At 37.0% G+C, this 24271-nt stretch overlaps 1 protein-coding gene across 4 annotated transcripts in view; it reads right to left on the bottom strand.

The window, feature by feature from the left end:
* Positions 1-302: 302 nt before the first annotated feature.
* phf14 (PHD finger protein 14) overlaps positions 303-24271 on the bottom strand; it is a 101581-nt gene continuing 77612 nt past the window's right edge. For 2 of the 4 annotated variants that reach the window (XM_077196074.1, XM_077196072.1), the window contains exons 17-18: positions 21292-21409; positions 303-1346 (exon numbers count right to left, since the gene is read on the bottom strand). In XM_077196074.1, the coding sequence (XP_077052189.1) occupies positions 1275-1346; positions 21292-21409 (190 nt within the window). In that variant the 3' untranslated portion in view covers positions 303-1274. Of the gene's footprint in view, positions 1347-5215; positions 6802-21291; positions 21410-24271 lie in introns of those variants that run through there. The other 2 variants (XM_077196073.1, XM_077196071.1) reach the window with 2 other exon arrangements.

Raw genomic sequence — 24271 nt, forward strand, 5'->3', positions numbered from 1 at the left:
GAATTAAACCAGTATATAAACATCTCCCAAACACGATTTCCAACTAAATACTGCATAACTGGTTTTATTTTCCAAGGTTGATCATCAAAATTTTCTGAAGCATTATCATCTCCTTTATTTGACCGCATGTAGAAAAAGAAAAACTTGTAGGAGTTGCACGTCCGATTTTGTACCCTTTTTGTGGAAAGTGCACTTCCGTCTCTTGGCTTTTTCTGAGTGCCCTGCCTTTTATCTGGACAGAATCTAAATAGTTATGGTGCTGTTGCAATAACAACAAAAATAATAATAATGATAAAAATAACTTCAAAAACCACAAGTAATGTTTATTACTTTTTTTTAAGTACCCAAATACAGACTTGTCTGGAACTCAAGTGTTGAGGCAGATTTAAAAAAAAACAACAATTGACTGAGAATTGCCTCAAACATGAGCATGGACAATAACACTGTCAATGATAAAGGATGTTCTGGAATATACTGTAGGTATAAAAATGATATTTGTAAAAAATAATAAAATAGACTTTGCTCTTACCACCAGGAAGTAAGGAATTATTTATATAACACAAGCCACTAACTGTCAGTTTCAATGCAACGTCAATGCAAGTTAATTATAACACTATAATATGTTGGTGTTTAAACAATATGGAATAAAATAAAAACTAAAGCAAATATAAAAGGCTGATAAACAAAGAGATGTTTACGGGACAGGAACAAATAGTGTGCAATTGCTGTATAACAGAAACATTGCTTGAAGAAACTCTGGACACACAACACCAGTATGATATTCACATCCATGAGTCATGGGAAATGTTAATTAGTGTATGAAAAATAACCTTTAAAAAACAGGCTTTGAGTGGGCATAGAATATTCAAGGTAAAAATGGGCTCATATGAAGATCATGATCAGCTGCATTGGCATTAGATCCTGCTGTTCTTCCAGCACTCCAAAGATTCCCTGGGTTGAACTCTGAAATTCATTCATGACGGTGGACTTGAACATACATTGACTCTTTACAATACCCTATATATTTGAAAAAATATAGAGAGATCACAGCGTTGACAATTTTTTAAGCTGGCAATTGTGGTCATTTGATCAATTCCTGGTTAACAAGGGAGGAAAGTTTCAGTCTTGTGAAGCAGTGGCAGTTCTCGACTGTTGATTTAATTTGTGAAAGTTATTTTGCATCCCACTATTCAGCAGGAAATGAGGTGATGGTGCTGACTGTGTAGGCAAGACGATTATTTCACGTGAGGCAACGATAAGGTAACGAGAGTTTTTCAGTCTGGGATCTCTTGCTCTTCCGTTTCCTCCTTCATAGACTCTTCATCAACCTCTTGTGGTTCTTCCTCCTGAAAAATAAAAAAAAGTATCTTATTAAGCTCCATTGATGAGATCAAAAGTGCCTAATGTTACCGAGAAAAATGTCGAACCCACAAAGAGGTAAACGACTGTGCGAGCTTTGGGGATGTTGATGGACTCAATCTAAATGTAAGTACATAGTAGTTAAAGATACCTAATATAAAGTGTGACAAAAAACACGACGAATTTAAAGACAGCTAGGCCGTGTCCATTTTCTTTTCTTTTCCCTCTGAGGTCGGCTATCGCACGGGCGCGATAGTCTCGCTTTTTTTCTTATCAGTGCAAAAGAAACTCAAAATACTCTGTTGATTTTGATCTTACATATTAAGTGTTGTACATCATTAGATCATGATAAGTGTCTATTTTTTTTGTGGATACTCACAATAAAAATAAAGTGTTGTGCTTGTCGCCAAATAAAGAAAAAAAAAAACATGATGCGCGTTCTGCCTTCTCTCTGTCAGTTAAGTCCATTCTGAAACGCGTCCGAAAATTAACTATAATTCCGCGAATGCTTGTCATACAGGCACGAGTGTGAATTAATTTATATAAAAAACAAATATTCTCAGTTTATGTAATCTGTATGAAAAGAGAGAGATGTCAGTCTTTTTCTTTCCAGCTCATTATACCTGATTACGCGTTAATGTGCCACACCCACGGAGAGCGTGCGGTATTCAAACGCAAATGTTCTAAGGCAAGCCATTCAAACATGCCAACGCCCACCAGCTGGATTATAAAACACATCATGTTTAGTCAGTATCTTACTACAGCTGTGTACACAGCGTATCCCTACGCTGTGAGCAAAACTACTATCTAATAAGCCTGGAAAATGTACCAGAAGTGCTGGTAGTTTCATTTCGAGGAGCTACGGATCCAGCTGATGTAGTAAGTCATTTATTCTTAAAGCTATGGTATACGATTTCAAAGATTGTTCATTATTAATATCCTCGTTTAGATTCTGGTTATTGTTATATAGTACAATCCTAACAATATGAATAGAAAAAAGAATGAAAAAAATCCATTCTCTCTATTGGCTGTACAGCCGCAGAGAAGTTGACCAATGTAAGCTGTCCGGCCGGACAGCTTACATTGGTCAACTGCTCTCATCCAATTACCAGCTGCACTTGAAACTCCGCCTGGCGCTCGCGTCTCCACCGCACCCGCCCCCGCCCCCCTCCTGCGGCATGAAATTGCACGCGTAAGCAGCTGACAGTCTATGGTAGCTAAGTAGCATATCAGCAATGGATAAAAAAAAAAGCAGCAAGCGTCCCCTGCTTGCCCCTACAGTAAAGTTAGGACGAAAGAGAAAGTCATTAGAGGAACGAGCAGAGATAAAAAAAAAAATGTGAAGAATGCCGAACTTTGAGTAGGATAAATATAGGGTCCACCATTGACCGTTGGAGGAAGCTTCAGGAAGATCTGGGACTGAAGACCGACGCTGACACGGCAAATTTTTTGTTGAGCAGGTAAACATTTATTTATACTTTTATGTTGTGACGTGTTACATAAATAGCTTTTTATCAGTTTGACAACTTGCTCCTGCTGCGGGTTGGCATTGGAATGTTAGCCGTTTAGCATCGCCTATCACGGGTCAAAGTAATTATATTTCTTTAAGTCCTTGAATATATTTCAGTAGGCCTAGCGGGTTTCTGTTCGAGCCGATCGAAATTTGATTAAGATGCGCTATGTGCTGCAATAACAATTACTGAAAACCTTAGTAATACTAGTAGTATTATATTAATGGTGGTGGGGAGTTTAGAACATTTCATGTGTTGCTAATCTTGCGTTGACGTGAACTCAAACGTGACATTGAATTGTTGATGAAGCAACTAAGTTCAAGTGTCTAAAGGCAATTTTACCGATGTGTTTCCGATGTTTACTACCGGTGATCACAGCTTGACTGAGTGACGTTGTTCAATTTGTTTCCCGTTGGGAGGGATCGGGTAGCACAGAGGGGAGGGGTGTGTGTGTGTGGAGGGGCGGGATGATTTTTAAAACTTCCCTAACGTCTCAGGCTTTCTCGCCCGATTTTTAACATTGTATACTATAGCTTTAAGTGCTTTGTTCTAATCGCGATATTGAATAGTGTCTGACTGTAAACCGCAAAAAGACTGTTTAAATATGAATTGCGTGTCTGTGTGTAGGCCAAATGATGAATGAACGGCACAGGCGCGTGCGCGCTTTATTTACTACAGTTATACAGCGCGTGTCTGTGCCGTTCATTCACTCTCGCCTACATTAGTAAACGCTATTTTTACATGAACACATCCAAACTATATTGCTACTAAGATGACTAAAAATAGACTGAAATATGTTGAAATAAAATGTCTGTATAAGCAACAAACTGCAAATTCACATGTATATGCTAATATATCATACACAATATGTTCCAAATATTGTAACAAAGACTAAATATGAATGTTTAGACAAGATTGTGTGATTAGTTTTGGATAGATTATAAAGTTTTGACTAAAAAAGACTACTGTCACATTAAATAGGTACGCTTTTGTTCACCAATTCCTGCTCATAGTTAAATATACTATAGTATGATGTTTTGTCAAAAATAAAGTAGGTATATTGAATTATCAACTAAGATGTTATTATAGTGTTTGTTCCAATATTCAAACTAATGAATCCTTACCTTTTTTAATACGTATGATAAAATGTATACTTTCTACAAAGAAATACACTTGAAATATTGTTAAAATTATAATTTTTGTTGTAATTGTAACCTATTTGTAATTGGTTACAATTTCCAATTGTAAAATATGTATATATAGATCATTTCTTTTGTCCTTGCATACTTTGGGACCCTGTGACACAGCTATGTGAAAGGGCTAATTAATATGCAGCTCATTATGAATGTGGCACATTATCTGGCCTTTGTCTTCTCAGGTGTGAACACGCCTCCACGCATATTGCCTTTCCAAACAAAAGGTGTCTTATAAAATTTAAATCAATGTATTGTTTTGTGTAAATGATTAGGCAGGATGATTTTCAGATCATTTTGAAGCAAAAATTCTAGGCAACAACACCCATTAGTCAAAAGTCTTGTAGACACATATTTAGTATGTGTTTTGAGGCCTTATTTCAGACACTTTAAGTTTTAGTTTTTTTCAATGACCACGCATAAACATTATTCTCTAAAAAAATACAAACATGTACATGTTGCTCACATATTACGGTAGCCCCTCTTGTGCTATATAGAGTGAATTTACACCTTTGCCATTAACATGCTTATAAATAACTGAAAAAAGCACAAATGTCAGAACACCTGAAGGACCCCAAAAACCTCTTAGACCTCAGAGGGTTAAATGTATGTTACTAGAAATTCACTAGCAACAAACCCAGTTTTAAACTGTATTTCAACATGCAAAGCTTCACTCTGAATAATGATAATTTTAACACCTCTACTGCAGTGAACAAAGAGCAAACGTCATGCCAGAATCATTTACACAACCTGCAAATTTAGAGGAGACGACAAACAGGAAATGACGGCCATCTCAGCTTTTAAGTGAGTCTGACAGATGCAATTATCCCCTCCTGCAAAGGTTAATAAACACATCTACGCACAGTCATGTGTGATGGCAGAGCCCTGACCACACACTATACTAAAAGAAGCTGAGAAGCACATGATGATTCATAGCTTTACTTACAGAAAGAATCAAGAGCACACATCTCATTAAAAGCATCTATTGTTCCTTAGAGCTATTGACACATTTATAGAAGAAAATCCAATGAATAGTAATTACATAGTAATGACCTACTAATGACCTTATTATATAAGTATAGCCACAATATATGGGAAACTAATATAGGTCATAGTTTTTTCAGACATTTCATTAAAAGCATCCACTGTTCCTTAGAGCTATTATTGCATTTTTTATGGCATACAAATTCAATATATCAACAACATTATAGTAACAACATAGTAATAACCTAGTAATTACATAGTAATAAACTTAGTATGGCAACAATAAAGTATGGCAACAATATATGAGAAAAAAACAACAACATGTCAGTTTTCAGACATCTCATTAAACGCATCTATTGTTCCTTAGGGCAATCAATACATTTATAGAAGCAAATCCAATGAATAAAGTAACATAGTAATAACCTAGTAATCACACATTAATAACCTTGTAAAAAAGAATGGCCATAATATATGGGAAACTACCATAGATCGTCGTTTTCAGACATCTCATTTAAAGCATCTACTGTTTCTTAGAAATAATACATTTATAGAAGCAAATCCAATGTTTATAGAAAACATAATAATAACCTAGTAATTACATAGCAATAACCTTTTAAAAGTATGGCCACAATATATGGGAAACTACAATTGGTCATAGGTTTCAGACATCTCATTAAAAGCATCTATTTTTCCTTAGAAATATTAATACATTTATAGAAGCAAATCCAATGAATATAGTAACATTATAGTAATAACCTAGTAATTACTTAGTAATAAGCTTGTAAAAAAAGTATGAACAAGATATGGGAAACTACTATAGGTCATAATTTTCAGACATCTCATTTAAAGTATCTACTGTTCTTAGAACTAGTAATACATTTATAGAAGCAGTATAGTAACATAGTAATAACCTAGTAATTACATAGTAGTAACCATGTAAAAAAGTATGGTAACAATATATGTGAAACTAAATTTGCTATAGTTTTCAGACATCTCATCAAAAGCATCTAGTGTTCCTTAGGGCAATTAATACATTTATAGAAGCAAATCCAACGAATATAGTAACAACATAGTAATTACATGGTATAAGGTTGAAAAAAAGTATGGCCTCAATATATGGGAAATGTGTTCCATATGTAAAAGAAAACTGCTATAGGCCAGCGTAATTTTCAGACATACAAAGATCAGAATTGTGATACACGCCCAGTACGTGGCTTCAGGAGCCATCTCAGCAGTTAATCTGGACAGACAGCTTTGCTTTATTCAGCAATGTCTCTCCCATATGAGTCTTGTCTCTGTCTGTGGATGACTTTTGATATGCAGCTAGGCCTTATGAAAAATGAGTTACTTTTTCCTGAACTCTGGGTTCTTTGCCGTTGCCGGGCCGTGCGGAGATATAAATCTCATGGTGGGACGGCACCTCATGAACCTTGCTGCCGGATCAGCCTGTGCCATCCACCAAATCTCTCTGACAAGCCTGCCAATTTTCCAATTACTTCTGGTGCCATACGTTATCATCAGGCCAGTCAGCACTTAAAAGGGATACAAGAGGGGAGGGTGGTCCGGTTCATGCTAACAATCTCATGGAGTGCCTCGATTGAGTTTTTTCAAACTCCCATGGACACAAACACTCACTCGTTGACCCACACGCTATGGCCCGTTTGTGATTTAGTGTTTATTCATGTGGGCAGGGTGAAACCAGGGCTCTTGGACACTCCTTGGTGTGCTAGACATGGGAGACCAGCAACACATTGCTTAGCAGTAAACAAAGCAAAAAAAGAGAGAATTTAAGTATGAATACATTTATGATATTTTTTCATAAATATTTATATTAGTAACACTATTTCAATGGTCCACTTTAGACATTATACTAAGTAACTTTACAACTACATGTGAACTAACTCACATGGTATTTGCAGACTGTCTGGTAATAGCTGCTAACTCTTTATTGCAATACTCCCCCGACAGACAATCTACTAAGTAACTGCAAATATGTCAATTTTTTCCTCTAACCCAAACCCTAAAACCTAACCATAACCTAACAGTCTACTAATACTCAGAGTATGTTGACATGGATTTGCAATGTTACTTATAGTAGGTAGAATGTCTAAAATGCACCATCAAAATGAAGTGCAACCTTTATATAATTTTAATACGGTACATTATTACTACTGCAATGTGATACTGAGAAGTTGACTAATGTTGCACTTAGTTGCACTTGCTGATTTCACAAATTAAAAAATATATTTAGTATCAATGCGTTTGAACTGGACAGCAAATTTTGCATAATAACAAATTCCATTGGATTTAATTTGAAATGTTATTTTATGTTGTGGTTTGGGATGCTGGTCTGATTAACAGACCTGCAAAAGAGACTAATGAGGGGTCTAACAGCACCACGAGTTCTCATAACTGCAAAAACCGAAATTGATATTAATCAAGCAAGGCATTATATTGCTCACACATTAAGCTTAAACAGAAATTGACAGTATGCTTAAAAAACAAAACAAAAAAACCCCACTGTCGGCACTTCCTGTTTTGATTTGATCAATGCATCTGAAAAGTTAGGAGAACCACAGCTATGGGGTAAAGGAGAACAGGACTCTCTCTCTCTCTCTCTCTCTCTCTCACACACACACACACACACACACACACACACACACACACACACACACACACACACACACACACACACACACACACACACACACACACACACACACGAAAACACTTTGCAGAATACTGTGATATGTACGTCACAATACAAATAATTCTTGACTCTATAAAGCTCCCATTTCAAATCTTTTTTTTTTTTAAACAGGGTGCTCATTTTGCTGACAGTGTGACATTTGCTTTGTGAGGCAGAGACATCGTGGAGACGCTGGCCCACTGCGGGCCCGATCACGCTGACAGGCAGTGGCTTTGTGGGATATCTCCATCACTCTCCTCCAGGGAAAGCTGGAGCCTTCATTCTGCCATTCACTCTCCATGAGGCAGCCAGCCCTCTGGCTACTGCTTATACATGTATGATAATGAAATGCCACATTCTTCATTCTAATTGCATTTTAGATTTTTAAAGGGCAAAAAAAAAAAAAAAAAAACACAACTCGTGTGAAATAGTGAGAGAGAAAGAGAAATGTGCGGCAGCGTAAGGGAGAGTTTAGGCGAGCAACGTCGGAGGAAAAGCGAGAGCGTGGTCTGGACCCTAGGTGGCAACAAAGGCCTGTGGCGTGTTAATGCATCTGAGTCGCAGACCCCTGCTGCCTTAGAGCGACACAATCAAACCCCCTTCCTTTTTTCTTCCCACCCACCCACACTACACGCAGCAAACTTCATAAAGTGGGATTAAAATAAAGCTGTGCAGAAAAAAATGACAAAAATAATAAAAAATTTACAACGCTGCTTTTACTTTAATAAGCTTTAGCATCCTTTATCAAGCTGGCACAGTCCTCAAAGAATTAGCGGGCTAATTAGTATGACTTATTTCTTTATCGCATTTTCTGCTTTTATTGTATTTATTTGTGCAATCATGTTGAATACACAGCTTTTATGTGGCGAAGGGAAAGAAGCGGCTTTCCGACCTCCTCCCCTTTGATAGGTGTCGCCGCGTGTCTGCAATGCACCGTGGAAGACAGATTGATGTCCCACAACGATGATGAAAACACGCAGCATGTAAGGAAACAGGAAAGACATCTAGAGAAAATGAAGCGCTGTGGTTTGAACCAATGGGTGTCTTCAGGCAGACGGAAAAAAGAGAAAGAGAGAGAGAGTGTGCTATCAGGCTGCGGGATTATTCATGACCTCTCCTAACCATCTCTCTTCATATAGATGGTGGAAAAATATTTACCAGTCAGAGTAATTTGATAAAGCTATAAGCGCCCAGAGAGGGCTAGACTTGCGTAGCCAGTACTTTGACTAAACAGCAAAAGTTTTGGGTTCACTTTGCAGTTTTTTCAACGACCGCCTACACAGGAAGAGACAGTCTGATCGGTATTTTTTATTTTATTTAATGGCAATTTTATTTGAAATATATTATACCACAAATAATAGGCAGACATAAAAAAGTATAAAATTAAAAACAAAAACAGAACATAGTAGAATATATATATATATATATATATATATATATATAGACTGCCAAAAAAGAGACTATGAAGCAAAAAAGCAGATTTGCAAATGATTATCTAATTCAACTGCATCGAAAAAATAAATAAATAAAGGTTTTTGGTACCTTGCAAACATGACTAGGCGAACTGATACAAATCCATAACCTTACTTCCAGAAGTTGTGCAAATAAACCAATCAGATTACAACTTTCCAGTATTTTTTTTGAGATTAAAAATAAAGTAATACTTTCAAAAGTGACAGCAAATAACAAACAAAAATATATATCAGCAGCATAACTCTTTTCAACATTAATAGAAATGCTTCTTGAGCAACAAATCAGCATATTAGAAGGATTTTTGATGTGACACTGAAGACTGAAGTAATGATGCTGAAAATTCAGCTTTGCCATCAAAGGAAGACATTACATTTTAAAACATTAAAATAGAAAACAGTTCTATTAAATTGTGATAATATTTCACAATGTTAAAGTTGAACTATTTTTGATCAAATAAATGCAAACTTGGTTGGTATAAGGGACATTAATAAATACATTAAGATTGTGTTGGTTTTCATGAAAATCAAACTTGCATGTCCAGGTTGGAACACGAGTACAACAAATTGAGTGTGATGGTAGTCTGTAAGCACAAACCTAAGGACGTGTGTGTGTTTCACTGTAGTGGATATGACACAATTGCATTCAGTCATAAACACTCGCTTCATTAGGCAGCTGAAGCTGTGCGTTACGCGCTACATTGAGCCACCTCTGGCCCTATCGCCTTTTCTCTCACACACCCTCTCCCAGCAAAACCCAATCACCAGAAAGCACAATTAAATTTCATGACTATGCATATTTGCGCTTCCCATTTTCATTTATTACAAAGGGCATTCATTAATCTACCTTTTTTCCCAGAGAATGGATTTTCATTTTAGTGAGGTGTGACAGATACTGAGGTGAACTTACCAAGAGATGGCTAATTAAATCAGCAGTAAAATGCACAAGCCAGAGATTTTTCCTTTTTTTTTCTTCTTTTTTTTTTTTACTTGCATCTGATAAGAGCCAATGTTGCGGGGAGGAGGTGTGGTATATGGAAAGGAAGAGCTACTTTCTCTCCATTTCCAATTTCTGGTGAAATATTAAATCACAAATAAATGTAAGTGCTCATACTCTGCGGGGAAATTGGTTACATGCCTACATGCATGGATGGAGGCTCTCAGCAAATAAATGAATGGCGAACTAAAAGCTAAACAACATCCAGTACAAAAGCAGGAGCAATAAAGAACACCCTAATAAAGTAGCAGCTAAAACACGCACTCGCAGGTGCATCTGCCGAGTAGCAAACACCTATGCCAGCTTGTGTGAATTGACTGTCTTATCAGTCCCTGATGGTTAGGAAGGCTTTTTAAAAAGATAGTACACATGACATATAAAAATAATTAATATAATTAAAATATATTAAAAAATCTAATTAAAAATGGGCATAAAACTTGAGTTTTATGAAAGACAAAGGTTTGAAATGTAGTAAACGATGAGCAAATTTACATTTTTTAGTGGACCATCCCTTTAAGGATAGAATGGAGACTTCAAGACGGACTATGTGTGTGTGGCCTTTCTGTTATGAACAGTATGCAGTCTGCTGATCCTCATTAATGTGATTTATAGCATCACACAGTAACACTCCTCTAAGGCTGCATTTGTTAAACAGTGTGCCGGTCGGTATATGTGCATATGGGAGTGTGAGAGAATCAATTTTTGAACAGATCTGTTAGTGTGTTTGCAGGTGTTGAGACAACCCCTATAGTTTTTTCAGCATCTTCCTATGTCAGCAGATTGGGTGGATATCCCATCATATACAGCCACATTAAACAAGGCAGTGCGTATACTGTACACTTATGGTCCAAGACTTAATGCACTTAAAGCAAAGAGGTCAGAGGGTTGTACAGACTTGTTATGTTCAATGTCACCTTTGAGGAGTGTGATAAGGCAATTCCTGGTTGTTTATTAATAATGCATGCGGAGGGAAATGCCTCCTCTACCTATTCTGCTGTTGTTGTCTGGTGGGTTGAGAAGTGCTACTTCACGCGTGTCATCAACTTATTTAAACGATCCTTCTAGTTTTACACTAAAAAAATGCTGTAAAAAAAACAGTAACACTGTTTTCCATTAAAAAAAACAGTGCTGCAGAAAACAATGCATTCTGGGCAATATTTGTTCACAATAAGCAACTGCTTAATAGTTAATTTACAGTCCATTTTCAACACTAATATACTGTATTTATGTATTACGGTTTTGCACAGTAGTACGCAATGCACAGGAGTAAGTTTCGCCTATCCATGTTTGTGGCTCATGACAGGATTATGTGTGGAAAATAGAAGAAAACTAATCAAAGCAGAGAGGAGAGGGAACTTTGAAACAGACTGCAGCAAAGAGTAAAAAAAAAAAAAAAAATGGACAGCCACTTTGGTGAGTGGGAAGAACTGAAACTGAAAAAGTGGCGCCTGAAACAAACTTGTTTGTGTTCACGCCACTAATGACACTTCGAATCCCATAAGAGAGAACGTTGAAACTGACTGCAGCGAGGAACACAATATTTTAAAACTGAAGGTTTTGGTCAGAGTGTTTTGTCTCCATCCAAATCACTTGAACGGGGACTGAGGAACTGGAACTGAACAAGCGGTTGAGAGTGCTTATAAGTGAGTGATTATAAATGCATTAAACGGAGAAGGATACATCGTATTGATTCACTGTAATACATCATTTATTCCCAAATTTCAGTGTTGATTAAGGCTTTCAGACTGTGAATTTCTTGGTGGCACTCAGCCTGATGTTTTTGGCTGTAGAGTTTGTTGTAATAATCAAGATTATTTATTATTAAACATTTACATGCAATTTTGTTTGAGTTGAATTTCGCAACTACAACAGAGTTTGAGTTTGCATTCTTTTCTGCACTTTTAATTATTATTATTTATTTGTTTTAATATTCATGTTGCTTTTACTATATTTTTGTCCATTTTGGGTATTCTTGCTTATAAATAAATGTTCACTTTTTTATTAGCCTATTACTAACCTATTACTGTTTTACTATAGTAATTTTCTGCATGATATTAATTTACAACCTTTTTTGGGGTTCCCTTTTTGACCTAGAGCTGTGTTGCCCAAATGATCCAAATAGGGCTGTTTTTACCTCACTGGGTTAATAGAGTGTCTTGTAAATTGAAATAATTACAGAAATGTACTGCATGTATTTTTTTTCAGTAAATGGCTGTAAAGTAATTTCACAGTATTAATATTGTATAATTATAGTATATTGCTGGCCACTCTGCTGCCAGTATTTTACAGTAAAAAAAATGTTTTTATGGTATTAAGCTGTAAAGCAATTTCACAGTATTCTTACCATAGAATTACAATAGATTGCTGGCAACTCTGCTGCCAGTATTTTACAATTATTTTACATAGAATTTTTTTACAGTGTATTTGTCTTGTAGCTAATTATGATAAACTAAAATTAAAAGACAGTAAAGGCTCTACCTAGGTCAACCGATAAATTCAGACATTAAACCAGGTCTGTTATGTTATTTCTGCACTATAAGTGGCTCCAAACTAAATCGCACACATGCTTCCCAAACACTCCCTTATCTTGCAATGTTTGGACAAACTAGTCAGAAAACACAGTAGTTGTGTTTCTGAAAGAATCTGTGTTTTAAAACGAATCGATGTATGATTCATCGATTTACTCAAAAACAATCAGTTGTTTCATTCCTGAATTAATCTGTGCATCGGAACACATCAGTTGAATAAATGATTCAATGATTCACTCATAAAGACAGTCACAAGTGTTTGAACAAACTGATTCAGTGAATGCTCGGCAAAAGTGTACACTGAGGGTGCATAACGACCCTTGTGAAATAAAAAAAATGACAAATAGGACACTCTACGGTCTTGTCTTGTCCACAAGGCCGCAAGTGCACATGCAGTGTGCCATTGGGACCGGGCCACTTGTATCAATCCTGATCAAATAAGTGTTTTTAAACAAGTTGATTCAGTGAATGATTTAATGACTCACTCAAAGTCAGTCAGGCCCTGTCCCAAATGGCACCCTAAACTCTTGTGGCACTTTCGCGACATACCTGCCTTTTTACTGTCGGGTAGAATTCTGCTGCGGAACTTGCCTCAGTGTGAGTTTGACCAACTATTTCAATCATTTAACATTTTAAAAGGTTAATGGTTTTGGTGGTAAATTGCACCATTTCACCAAATCATAAAGCCTCTACATCACAGAAAGGTTTTACAGGTCCACCCTGTCGTACAGGCAATGTAAGTGAGTTAATAAAACCCACTAAGCACTAAGAAAGTGACCAACGGGACAGCTGGAATTTGCCATGCCATCTCCAGGGTCCTGTTTACTCTAAAAATTGGCCCCTCAGAGGGAATGAGGCATCCAGCTTGCCTAGTTAAAGTGATGGACGTGACTCCGGTGCATTGATTTTTTTTTCTACGTCTTAGCACTCTCCATTCAACTCACGGGCAAGCAGGGGTGCAAGGTAACTTTCAGGATCATGCTACTTTATCTTGAAATGCTAACCTTTGGTTTTGACTGCATTTATGCCTCGTGCACAGCTACAATAACCTGTTTATGCCTGACCACTCAGAGCCCCATTGAACACTTATTCAACTGGCCTTCAGAATAGTGTGAGAAGGTAAACTGAAGGAGACCTGCTGAAAACCAGCCAAAATGCAATTGCTTATATTAAGGTAGGTTATTTTGCCCTTGATATTGTCAGGTGGCAATCAATGTTTGATAAATAATAATAAAGAAATACCCTAATTTCCTTTACAAATTGTATTCCATGGTAAAGCTGGCTGAGAGAGGGACTTAATTAAGTTAATTAGTCTAACTTAATTAGGCTGTTTAGCAGGTCAGTCTGTCAAGGCTGACTGACAACTGCGCTTGAAGATAATCATCCCCAGAACCTGAATTTAACTGAATAATAGAGCATATCATTTCTGCACTAGTGTTACTAAACCGAATTTCAAAAATAAGGAATTTCAAACAGGTTTTTCAAGTATTTAACTTGTCCTTTATTGCCCAACAAACAAATAGTCCCACCTCCAAACCCATAATATTTGCCACATAAATAATGACATTCCCATATACCTACATACTGTGTGTGTGTGTGTGTGCGCGTGCATGCATATATATATATATATATATATATATATATATATACACACACCTTCACTTTAAGTCTATTTTAATCTGGTCTTTGAATGAACGATCATGTACATTAGTTCCACATAAATCAATTAACTTACATCAACATGTTTTTTTTATAATTTGTTTTATTTCAATAATTCTTTGTGAGAAAAGATAATTTGTTTATGTACATTCAATAGAATAAAGCTAATTTAAAGGGGTGGTTTACTGCTTTTTTTCTTTGCATGATTGTGTTTATGGGGTGCAATATAACATGTCTTCGTGGTTTTTTTTTAAGCCTTATTTTTCATAAATTTCACCTTTATTGTAAGCCGCTTTCTGCTCTGTCATTTGAACGACCGTTTGACTTCCTGATTATATGAAACCACTCCCTCAGAAACAGACAATTGGCTCAGATTGGTTAGTTGGGCCGGTGTATTGCAATTGGCTAAACTGCGTAGTGCACGTTGTCCGGAAACTTCAAGCCCATTACCTTTACAGGCGAAAGCTGCATGTGCTCCAGTCAAATGTAAATAATGGTGTAAATACTGCCGTATCAGTTTGAGCCACAATCAGACCCAGAAAGCGACAATGAAGAGAGTCAAGCAGAACCTCCCCAAACACGGCTCTTACAAAACGTTTCTGAAGGGTACTTTTTTGTATTATTATTATTCTATTGTACTATTATTACAAGAATTTCGATACGCTGTTACTTGAAAATGCTACTGCTGCTTGTTAGCTTTTGAGATACGGTTTTCTCATGATTAAATATTTATTATAACTGAGCAATACCGTTTTTTAAAGTTATTGTTTTATCGATATAATGAACAACCGTTTATCTATTCACAAAACTTAGTTTACTCGGTGTATCTTTCTCTTTAGGTGTACATGTGGCAACTGTGTTAAAATGCCAACAGAACGTGAAAACGTCTGATAACAGCAGCTGCAGTTTGCTGTTGCGATTACATATAATTTTTGAACTTTATACATGTTTGTCTTATACACACAAAATAGCATCAAACTAACTGGCTACTATAAACAAACAGCGTTGGCATTGGTTTACGTTCTTAATCAAATCGAAAAATTTGATTTGCTGCCTCTGGTTTTAAAGTTGGAACTGCTTCATGCTTTAGTAACAGTTTGTTGTTGAATCCGGCATTGAATTCGTGGAGATTCTGGAAGCTGTCTTCCGTAAAATGCACAGCACAGAGAGCTAAATTACGATTGTAATTTTCAGGAACATAATCAAACATAAATTGTAGCCATAGTTGACGAACTACAGCGTCCGTAGGAAGCCCGAACACAGAAGACCTGACAGCTGGGTGAAAATAACACACTTTCGACGGCATGGCTACTGCTCTCCACTATAACTCTTCCTCTTCCACAAAGCCACAGAAATATGTCCATGCCCCCTATTTGCATATTCCGGAGGGAGGGTTGGTTATGGGTTAGTTACGTATAAAACCCGGGAAGTATCTCGTTGTAGTCCCGTTCGAGTCGTTTTTGTAGGCATTAAACTTCCTGATTTTTAAAAGACGATATCTCTGCTTACGCTGAACTTTCAGCGCAGCAACTATGCAGATACTGTTCATGCACCAACAGCAACATTACACACTATTTAAAATGAAAAAAGTGAAATCGCACTCAACTCGAAATCTACTCAGAGTAAAGAAAAATTAAATGCACTCTTCATGTGTCCTAATAAGCAAAAGCTTTCCTTTCTGTCACAATGGTAACCCAACATTACAAAAACAGATCTAAATCATTATCAAGTCTCCCTTTTATCTCATCTCATTAAAACACATAAAATACACTTAATTTTAACATTTAATCTCCCCACACAGTTTTTACTAAAGCATCCTGGAAACTACAGCTCCCTGCCTAGTTTCAGTTAAAGTTTCACCAAAAAGTAATTCATGTAGTCCCAACACAAATTAAGTTAACTTCCATGTTACAAATTTAATTGGAATGCTTAAATAAATTGAACAAGCAGCAAAAATATTTTTTATCCTCGTGTACAATGTCTCACAGATACACAAGAGAAAAGGCTTAGCAAATTAAAGTAGTTCAAATTTAAACCTCAAGGTCAAGTAGTAACATACTTCAAAAACAAACTCTGCTTAGCGTCCAATCAGCCCGCGAGAACATCTCGGGACGACACAAACACATTTCTGTAAGTGTTATAATTGCTGCAGTAACGAGGCTTTTGACCCCAAGTCTAGATAGTGACTGAATTAGCAATCCACAAAAGCTGTCCTTTAGGCATTTCCATTCCCGCCTGAGCCGTGTTCGCCTCGTGGCATTTCAAACACACCACAGATCTGTTGAAACGTTTTATCACGAGGGTGAGTCGCGGTGACACGCGGGTGTAAATAAAGCTCAAACAAGCCCCTCTCCACCACCTAACGGGCTCTCCAACTAAAGGCTATCCGTATATTGTGGCAGGAATGTCATTTTATTACCCGAATCAATTCGGCAGGGCTCCGAAGTGACAGCAGAGGGATGTGGCCTTCGTTGGCTGGAGGTTATCTGACGTGTGCAGGCAGGGAAATACACAGCCTTCGTAATGAACTCAACACTTACTAATAAAGTCTTTATTGCCGGGCCACGTATGAACTGATACCAGAGTCGGCCCTGTACGACCGCATGCTCGTAAACAAATGAAAATGAGCTTTTTCTCACAATCGTTTTTTCGCAGAGTGAGGGAAGTCAGACGCAATTAAGTGATTTAATAACACAAACGACTCGATGCAACAAATCATCGACCGAGAAACAACTAAAAACATTTTTTATTAATCAAGACCTTAGAGGCAAAAACCCATTTCTGGTGACCTTTAAAAGGCAATGAGTGAGAAAAATGCAGTGAGAGACAGATAACCACCCGGCAAGCTCAAGACCATCTCACATCCTACAATCGTCCCACCCATGCGTTGGTCCCTATGTTTTAATTGAGAGGCTGAAAAAGAAGATGGCTCCATGAGGTGTGAACCTCTCGACTGTCTCTCTACCGCTAATGCTCTCCGCTCACATCTAAAAGGCAAGGCTGGAAGGGATAACAAATCCACTCTTCAGCTCCACACTTCTGAACTGCTACTTCTTCATTCAACTGTGGCGAAACCAAAGCACTGCTCCCCTTTAATGTCGACCCCCACAATCTTGCTGAGGATGAGAATTATAGAAGAAGCTGGCTACTTTTAAGATGGCATTTAAAAAAACATCCGGACTAACCGCAGGTAAAGAGGTTCACAGCGTGGCAGATTACAGAACTTAAGTACTTCAACACACTGCTCATTTCTGGAGTGCTCTTTGATTCCCATAATGGCACCTATTATATTTCAAATGGCAGTAACGGCCAAAAGACATTTACCCTTCACCCTGACTTTTTGTTTCAAGGGTCAGATGTGTCTACATTTACAGCATGACGATTGTTCAACCAAATATATAATGATTTTAAAATGTCTAGAGCGTAACAACCTAAAGAGCTTTACTTGAATGTCCACTCTATGACTCTAAAACACTCAATATAAATATATAAAATGAACAGATTTCTAATGAAATTTCACCAATATTTCACCTGGTAAAGAATAGCACTAACAATGCCAAGGTCATGGGTTACACTCAGGACACACATACTGAATTATCTAGGAAAAATTTGAGGATAAAAACATTTTCAAGATGCTAAAAGTGTAAATGTTTAGAGGCGTGAATAGCTAAAAATCTTTCACACAAAGTTTCAAATCAATTTTTCATAATTCCACAACGACAATTTATGAACTGTATAATAAAAATTTTTTTTAAAAAATTATATATACTGTTTACACACACACACACACACACACACACACACACACACACACACACACACACACACACACACACACACACACACACACACACACACACACACACACACACACACACACACACACACACACACACACACACACACACACACAATATAGGCTACATGTGTGTACTTTAGCTCATAACCATTATGACACTTCCATTAAACAGTGACAAAAAAGGTTTAGAGTTAGAGAGAGAGAGAGAGAGAGAGAGAGAGAGAGAGAGAGAGAGATGTATGTGGCCCAGTGTGTCTGTGTGTGTGTGTCTTTATGTGTGTTTGTATGTATGTGTGTGTGTGTATGTGTATGTGTGTGTGTGTGTGTGTGTGTGTGTGTGTGAGTATGTATGTGTGTGTGTGTGTGTGTGTGTGTGTGTGAGTATGTATGTGTGTGTGTGTGTGTGTGTGTGTGTGTGTGTGTGTGTGTGTGTGTGTGTGTGTGTGTGTGTGTGTGTGTCTGTGATTAAACAGGATTGTGTCTGGTCTCTGCGAGTCCCCGGGGACCGGCTGGTCTCACGGCAGGCTGTCACTGAACACATTCTAAAGGCAAAGACTTGTTTAATCCCTGTGGCCCTGTTGCACCTCCCACTGTCTAAAGCTCTTTTCTCTGTCTCCACTCGCCTTCCTTCCATCGCTTTTGTTCTGAACTGCACAGCTCTCATTCTGTAGCAGCGGGTTACCGATCTGCAGCTTTTCTTCAACGCCTTTGACTTATAATAGCCCTATTTACAGGAGATACACAGCACACACAAAAGAGGGTCTGCTGCCAGAACATAATTCTTTATCAGTCGATTTTATGAGTGAGACATTAAGCACTTTTACATGTATTTGAAACAAAGGGCTGCTGAGAGTAAAATGGAAGCTTTTTTATCTCATTTTATCAACAATTTTTTAAACGGATGAAAGAAATATCTGTGATTATCAACTATATTTTAGCAAACACATACTGAAATGTCTAAGTATATTCACATTATCATATTTTTTTGCACTTTTACCATGGTAATACTATGTTGCTGTTGCTGTTTTTTTTTTTTTTACATGGTATCGTGATAACACGATGTTTTTTGTACATTTACTATAGTAAGACTATGTTTTTGTTGTACCTTTACTATTGTAACGCCATGTTTTTGGATATTGTCTCGTAGTTATACCATATGTTTTTGTGCATTTACCACAGTAACACCATATTTTTGCACATAGTATTGTAGCAGTACCATTTATCACAGTAATACTATGTTGTTTTTTGAACATTTACTTTGGTAACACCATATTTTTGCACATGTTACCACAGTAATGTTTTTGTGCATTTACCTATGATTTTTGGACATTTACCATGGTAATACTATTTTTGGGAAATTTACAATGGTAATACTGCGTTTTTGGACATAGCATCGTGGTGATATGTGACATAACACTAGCACAATCAATAGTTATCTTAACATTTTAATAACAAAAACCGAAAGGAAAAAAAACAAGTAAAAATAGGAACAAATATGACAATTATTATCATACAGTAAGAGTATTCCACTGAGCTATAAAATTAATGTTGATAGCTCAAATAAAACTGGTCTTGGAAGAATTCAAGATTATATTGAGATCTCTGAGGTGTTCCATCATTATATCACAGCCAAGATGGTTGCAAAACGTACCATGTTAACATCATAACTGTTATTACCATGTCACTGCCATTGATCTTAGCATCTCCAGACTAAGATTCGTGTACATATACAGTAAACAGTATTTACCAACATTTGCATTTGTCATTCTATCATCATGCTCTCCGCTTTAACCTTTAAATTTTAATCCTGAGCAATAATTCCATGTTATTAATTCAGCCATGTAGTCAGACCATCACCATTTTTCATCCTTTACTTTCTCTTCAGCAAACATCAATTAACCCCCATTTTCCATGCCGCTAGAGTCTGGCTAGCAGAACTGTCCATTTAAAGATAAATTGAAAAGCAGATGCATTTATTAACTTAATTGGGTTTCCAAGAAAACACAATGCCTTTGATTGCAATGTAATTCAATGAGAAATAGAAATTAAATGTTTGGGAGAACGTGAAAGCACTCACTAATTTCCAAAAAAATAATATAAAACAATCACCGTAGGCTAAGTCAACAGCGCGGATCAACTGTGGCTTTTAGGAAAGGGATCAGGAGCAGCCGCTGACGTGTGCAGGGAAGGAAGGAAGGAAGATATATAGGATTTAAAACAGCGGCTGACTTTCACCACTGGTGCTATCGGGACACTTCTGCATCTTCAAACCACATCTGATTAGCTTTTATCTGTAATTAAGTATTTAAATAATCTGAGGTAAAGATTTTTGTATTTATTTATTTATGTAATAAATCATGTCAGGAAATGTTTCAGAGAGAACTGGGGTGATACTTAGGCGATGAACACTGTGGACTAAATGAATAAATAAACCATAGGACAAACTACTCTTCCCTACTTTCAAAGCCAGTCTGGTTTTGTACAAAAATGTGTTATGGGTCTAAAGAAATGAATAATTCCCCAACCACTGCAGTTAATCATTATAACAATTAATAACTAAAATCATATTATGATTAGAATTATTAGATTTAAATTCAATTATAAGTATAATTTATGTTACAGTGCTCTTGTTACACATTTCACATGTAATTACTATAGTAATAAGAGTAAACTGTGCACAATCACAAGAAACTAACCATAAACCAAACCCGGTAGCACTTCATTTTACAGTATGTGTACTTACAGTGTTCTTACCTAATAAAGTACTGGTTAATATAAGGTAATTACATAAGGTTAGGTTTAGTACGTAGTTATTACCCAGTTGTTGTAATAACTACTGATTAATAAGTACATATTATGTAAATGGGGAACATGACTGTAAAATAAAGTGCTACCCTTTTTTTTTTACAGTCCTGTTCTCCATGAACATGAGCTGTCTAGGCAGGCGGCTGACTAGATTTTAGATGGCAATTGATGCAAAAAACAAAAATTGGGGAAACAAACTATTACTCAAACATTTTTGGCACCATCTATTGCTACAAGGCCGGGAAGAGTGTATGAATACAACTGAAGTGGGTATAGGGAGAATTCTGTTGACTCTCACCTTTGATGAGGAAGTGTCACATTCCTGACAGATCCATCCGTAGCCGGTTTGTTTGGGCGACTTCTTCAGGGGAGGGTCCAGACAGCCGAAGTGGTAACAGAGCTGACACTCATCACACCTATGAGGAAAACAGCCAGCACATTAGCAAAGAGAATACATTAAAATGCAGCTGCGGTGCCACACACACACACACACACACCCACACAAACAGTCTGCTTACACCCTGCCAAGAGGCCAGTATGGCCCTATCCAGGCAGGTATGATAGATGGTGACAAAGCCATTTGCTGTCAGGTAACAGATGCTTAATAGATTCAAAACACATTGGCACACAACCTCTCACACGGCCTTGTACAGCCATCATAAAACACACTGCTCGATTGGTCCTGCTGAAATGAGTTTCAGCTCATCGTGTCAATAAATCTCTATGGGATTTTTATTCCAGAGTCAAGGTGTCAAGAAAGACACTGAGATTCTGTCCTTAGTTATAGGTCTGCTCAACCACCAGCTATCCAATTTTACATAAACCGTAAAAGACCTCCATCTTGGGTCGATTATTATGCTATTCTGTAGCTGCTGCAAGTGCTGAATATTGTTACTGATCATCAGAAGCATTCAGGGACATTTCACATTAGTGTCAAAATATATATAAATATGATATACAGCAATTTATCAAATTAACTACAAATAAACACATATAATCAGTATTTTTAGTTATCTTAAAATGTTGACTTGTAAGATTCACAATAGGGAGATTTTTTATTTAAGAAATTAATACTTTTATTCAGCAAGGACACATTCAATTGATCAAAAGTGACAATAGAGACATTTACAGTGTTACAAACATTTGTATTTAAAATTCATGATGTTGTTTTGAAATTTTTATTCATCAACAAATTGTTACACGAAAAATAATGAGCAAAACTGTTTTCAACATTGATAATAATAAGAAATGTTTCTTGAGCAGCAAATCAGCATATTATAATGATTTCTGAAGGATCATGTGACACTGAAGACAGAGTTATAATGCTGCAAATGCAGCTTTGTTTCACAGGAATAAATTACACTTTAAAAAATAATAAAATAGAAAAAAATCTTTTTTAAATTGTAATGATATTTTGCAACATTATTATTTCTACTGTACTTTTGCTCAAATAAATACAGTCTTGGTGAGCATAAAAAACTACTTTCAAAAACAGAAATATAATTAATATTTGTTAATAACACAAATACTTAAAATAATAATTGATGTGAAATGATAATAAACAACATTACCTAAAAGCATTGTTCATTGCTGGTTCATGGTATCTATGTAAGTAACTAATATTAACAAATTGAACCTTATTGTAAAATGTTACAGAAATCCTAATGAGATTTAAATTTATCTCAGTGGGCATAAATAAATGGATCAATTTTGTATTACTTTTTATAATTAATTGCAATAAAAAACATTAAATAAATCTATATTCATAAGACCATTGTAAGAAAAAGTGCATGAAGTTCAGTTCTCATTTAACATTCATAAGGTGCATCTGCTGAAGCCCCACATGCCCTTCACCCAGCAGTCCATGCTCTCCTCTCCTTCCTGTCCATAATTAACTAATTATGTTGTAATCAATATAGTAGATTCTGATTTGGCAATGTAAATCAGATAAAGCCGATAAGAGCCGGGGAGGTCAATAGGCCCAATCCCCATCCTCGTCTCCATTACGGGACGGGGGGCACGGCGGTCTTATCAGCGAGCCCGCAGGATGAGGAGATAGAAAAAGACAGGCGGCATATTTTGTCTGCTAGGTGAACGAGCGGGAACAATGTGAGACTTTAGCAGAGGCAGGGTTGTCCTCGGTGTCACCGAACCCGATGCTGTGTGACGTGGAAGCCCTTTTCAAACTCAGGCCCATCACAGACTTCAAATACTAATTAAAGGCCTGGACGGTGATGCGGCTCAGTGCTAATGAGCAGAGAGTCTCACGCCGAAGACACATGTACACCTTCTGTCAACACCCAACGGCTAGAATACAGCATATAATGGCTAACCTGATCACATTTATGTAGATTGCTAGTCATTAGTACTGTGCAACATTGAAAGAGTGCAAAAAGGTCAAACGCACAACTGATTTCTGCTTTATTAGTCACATTTATTAAAGAAATATGATGGCAGAAACACCGAAAACTAGCAAACATTGATGTTCAACGCGTTTGCACACCATTAAGAGTTTGATTGAAGATCAAAAGGCTAACAATGACGCCTGCAGCTCATATCCACAGAGTCAAACAGCGCATTTCCATTTCCATTTCATCAAGCAACCAAATAAACTTCTCGAGTCCTAAGGGAGCACTTCAAGGTGCCTTTGCAAAAGGGAATGAGCCGACTCTCACCTGTGGTTACCATGCCAACCCACTATTTCCCCTGACAGAGTAATAGGGCAGTCAAAGACAAACGCATTTAGGGTATTTATATACTGTAGGTCACGTTCACACAGCAGCAGAATACAGTTTTCAATCATGTATTTGAGTACTTAATACGGTTACGTTAACGCAAAGTTTAGCAGTTTACGAGAGCGGCAACTGCATTCTATAATCGAATTCACACCCGTACATTTTCAGGACTCGTAACTGTATTTTCTGAAAACCCGCACTGTGTGATCGGAACCGGACTGGACCATTTGTGTAGTGCAAGAGATCTGCTCTGAGCTGCACAAATGAGTGTATACTGTGTGTCGGTTAATGAAGATTTGTAGAATGAACTTGCAGCTTGACCGGACTCTCGCCATTAACAAATTATAAGACTTCCAGTTTTACAGACGTCGTCATCTTTGATATTACTTTGGTCACTGTCGTTATTGTTACTGGTAAGTACGGGGACAACAAGGCGGTGCAAAAAAAATTAAAGTGAAAAAAAAAGAATAATACTTTCTCATTCCTCTAAGAGACTTTTTTTGCGTTCACACGCAAAACTTTTGAGTTCGCAAAGAACGCAAA

The sequence above is a fragment of the Siphateles boraxobius genome, unplaced genomic scaffold, assembly GCF_051911475.1.
Source record: "Siphateles boraxobius isolate OS27281-9 unplaced genomic scaffold, OSU_SipBor_1 35, whole genome shotgun sequence".
Lineage (NCBI taxonomy): Eukaryota > Metazoa > Chordata > Actinopteri > Cypriniformes > Leuciscidae > Siphateles > Siphateles boraxobius.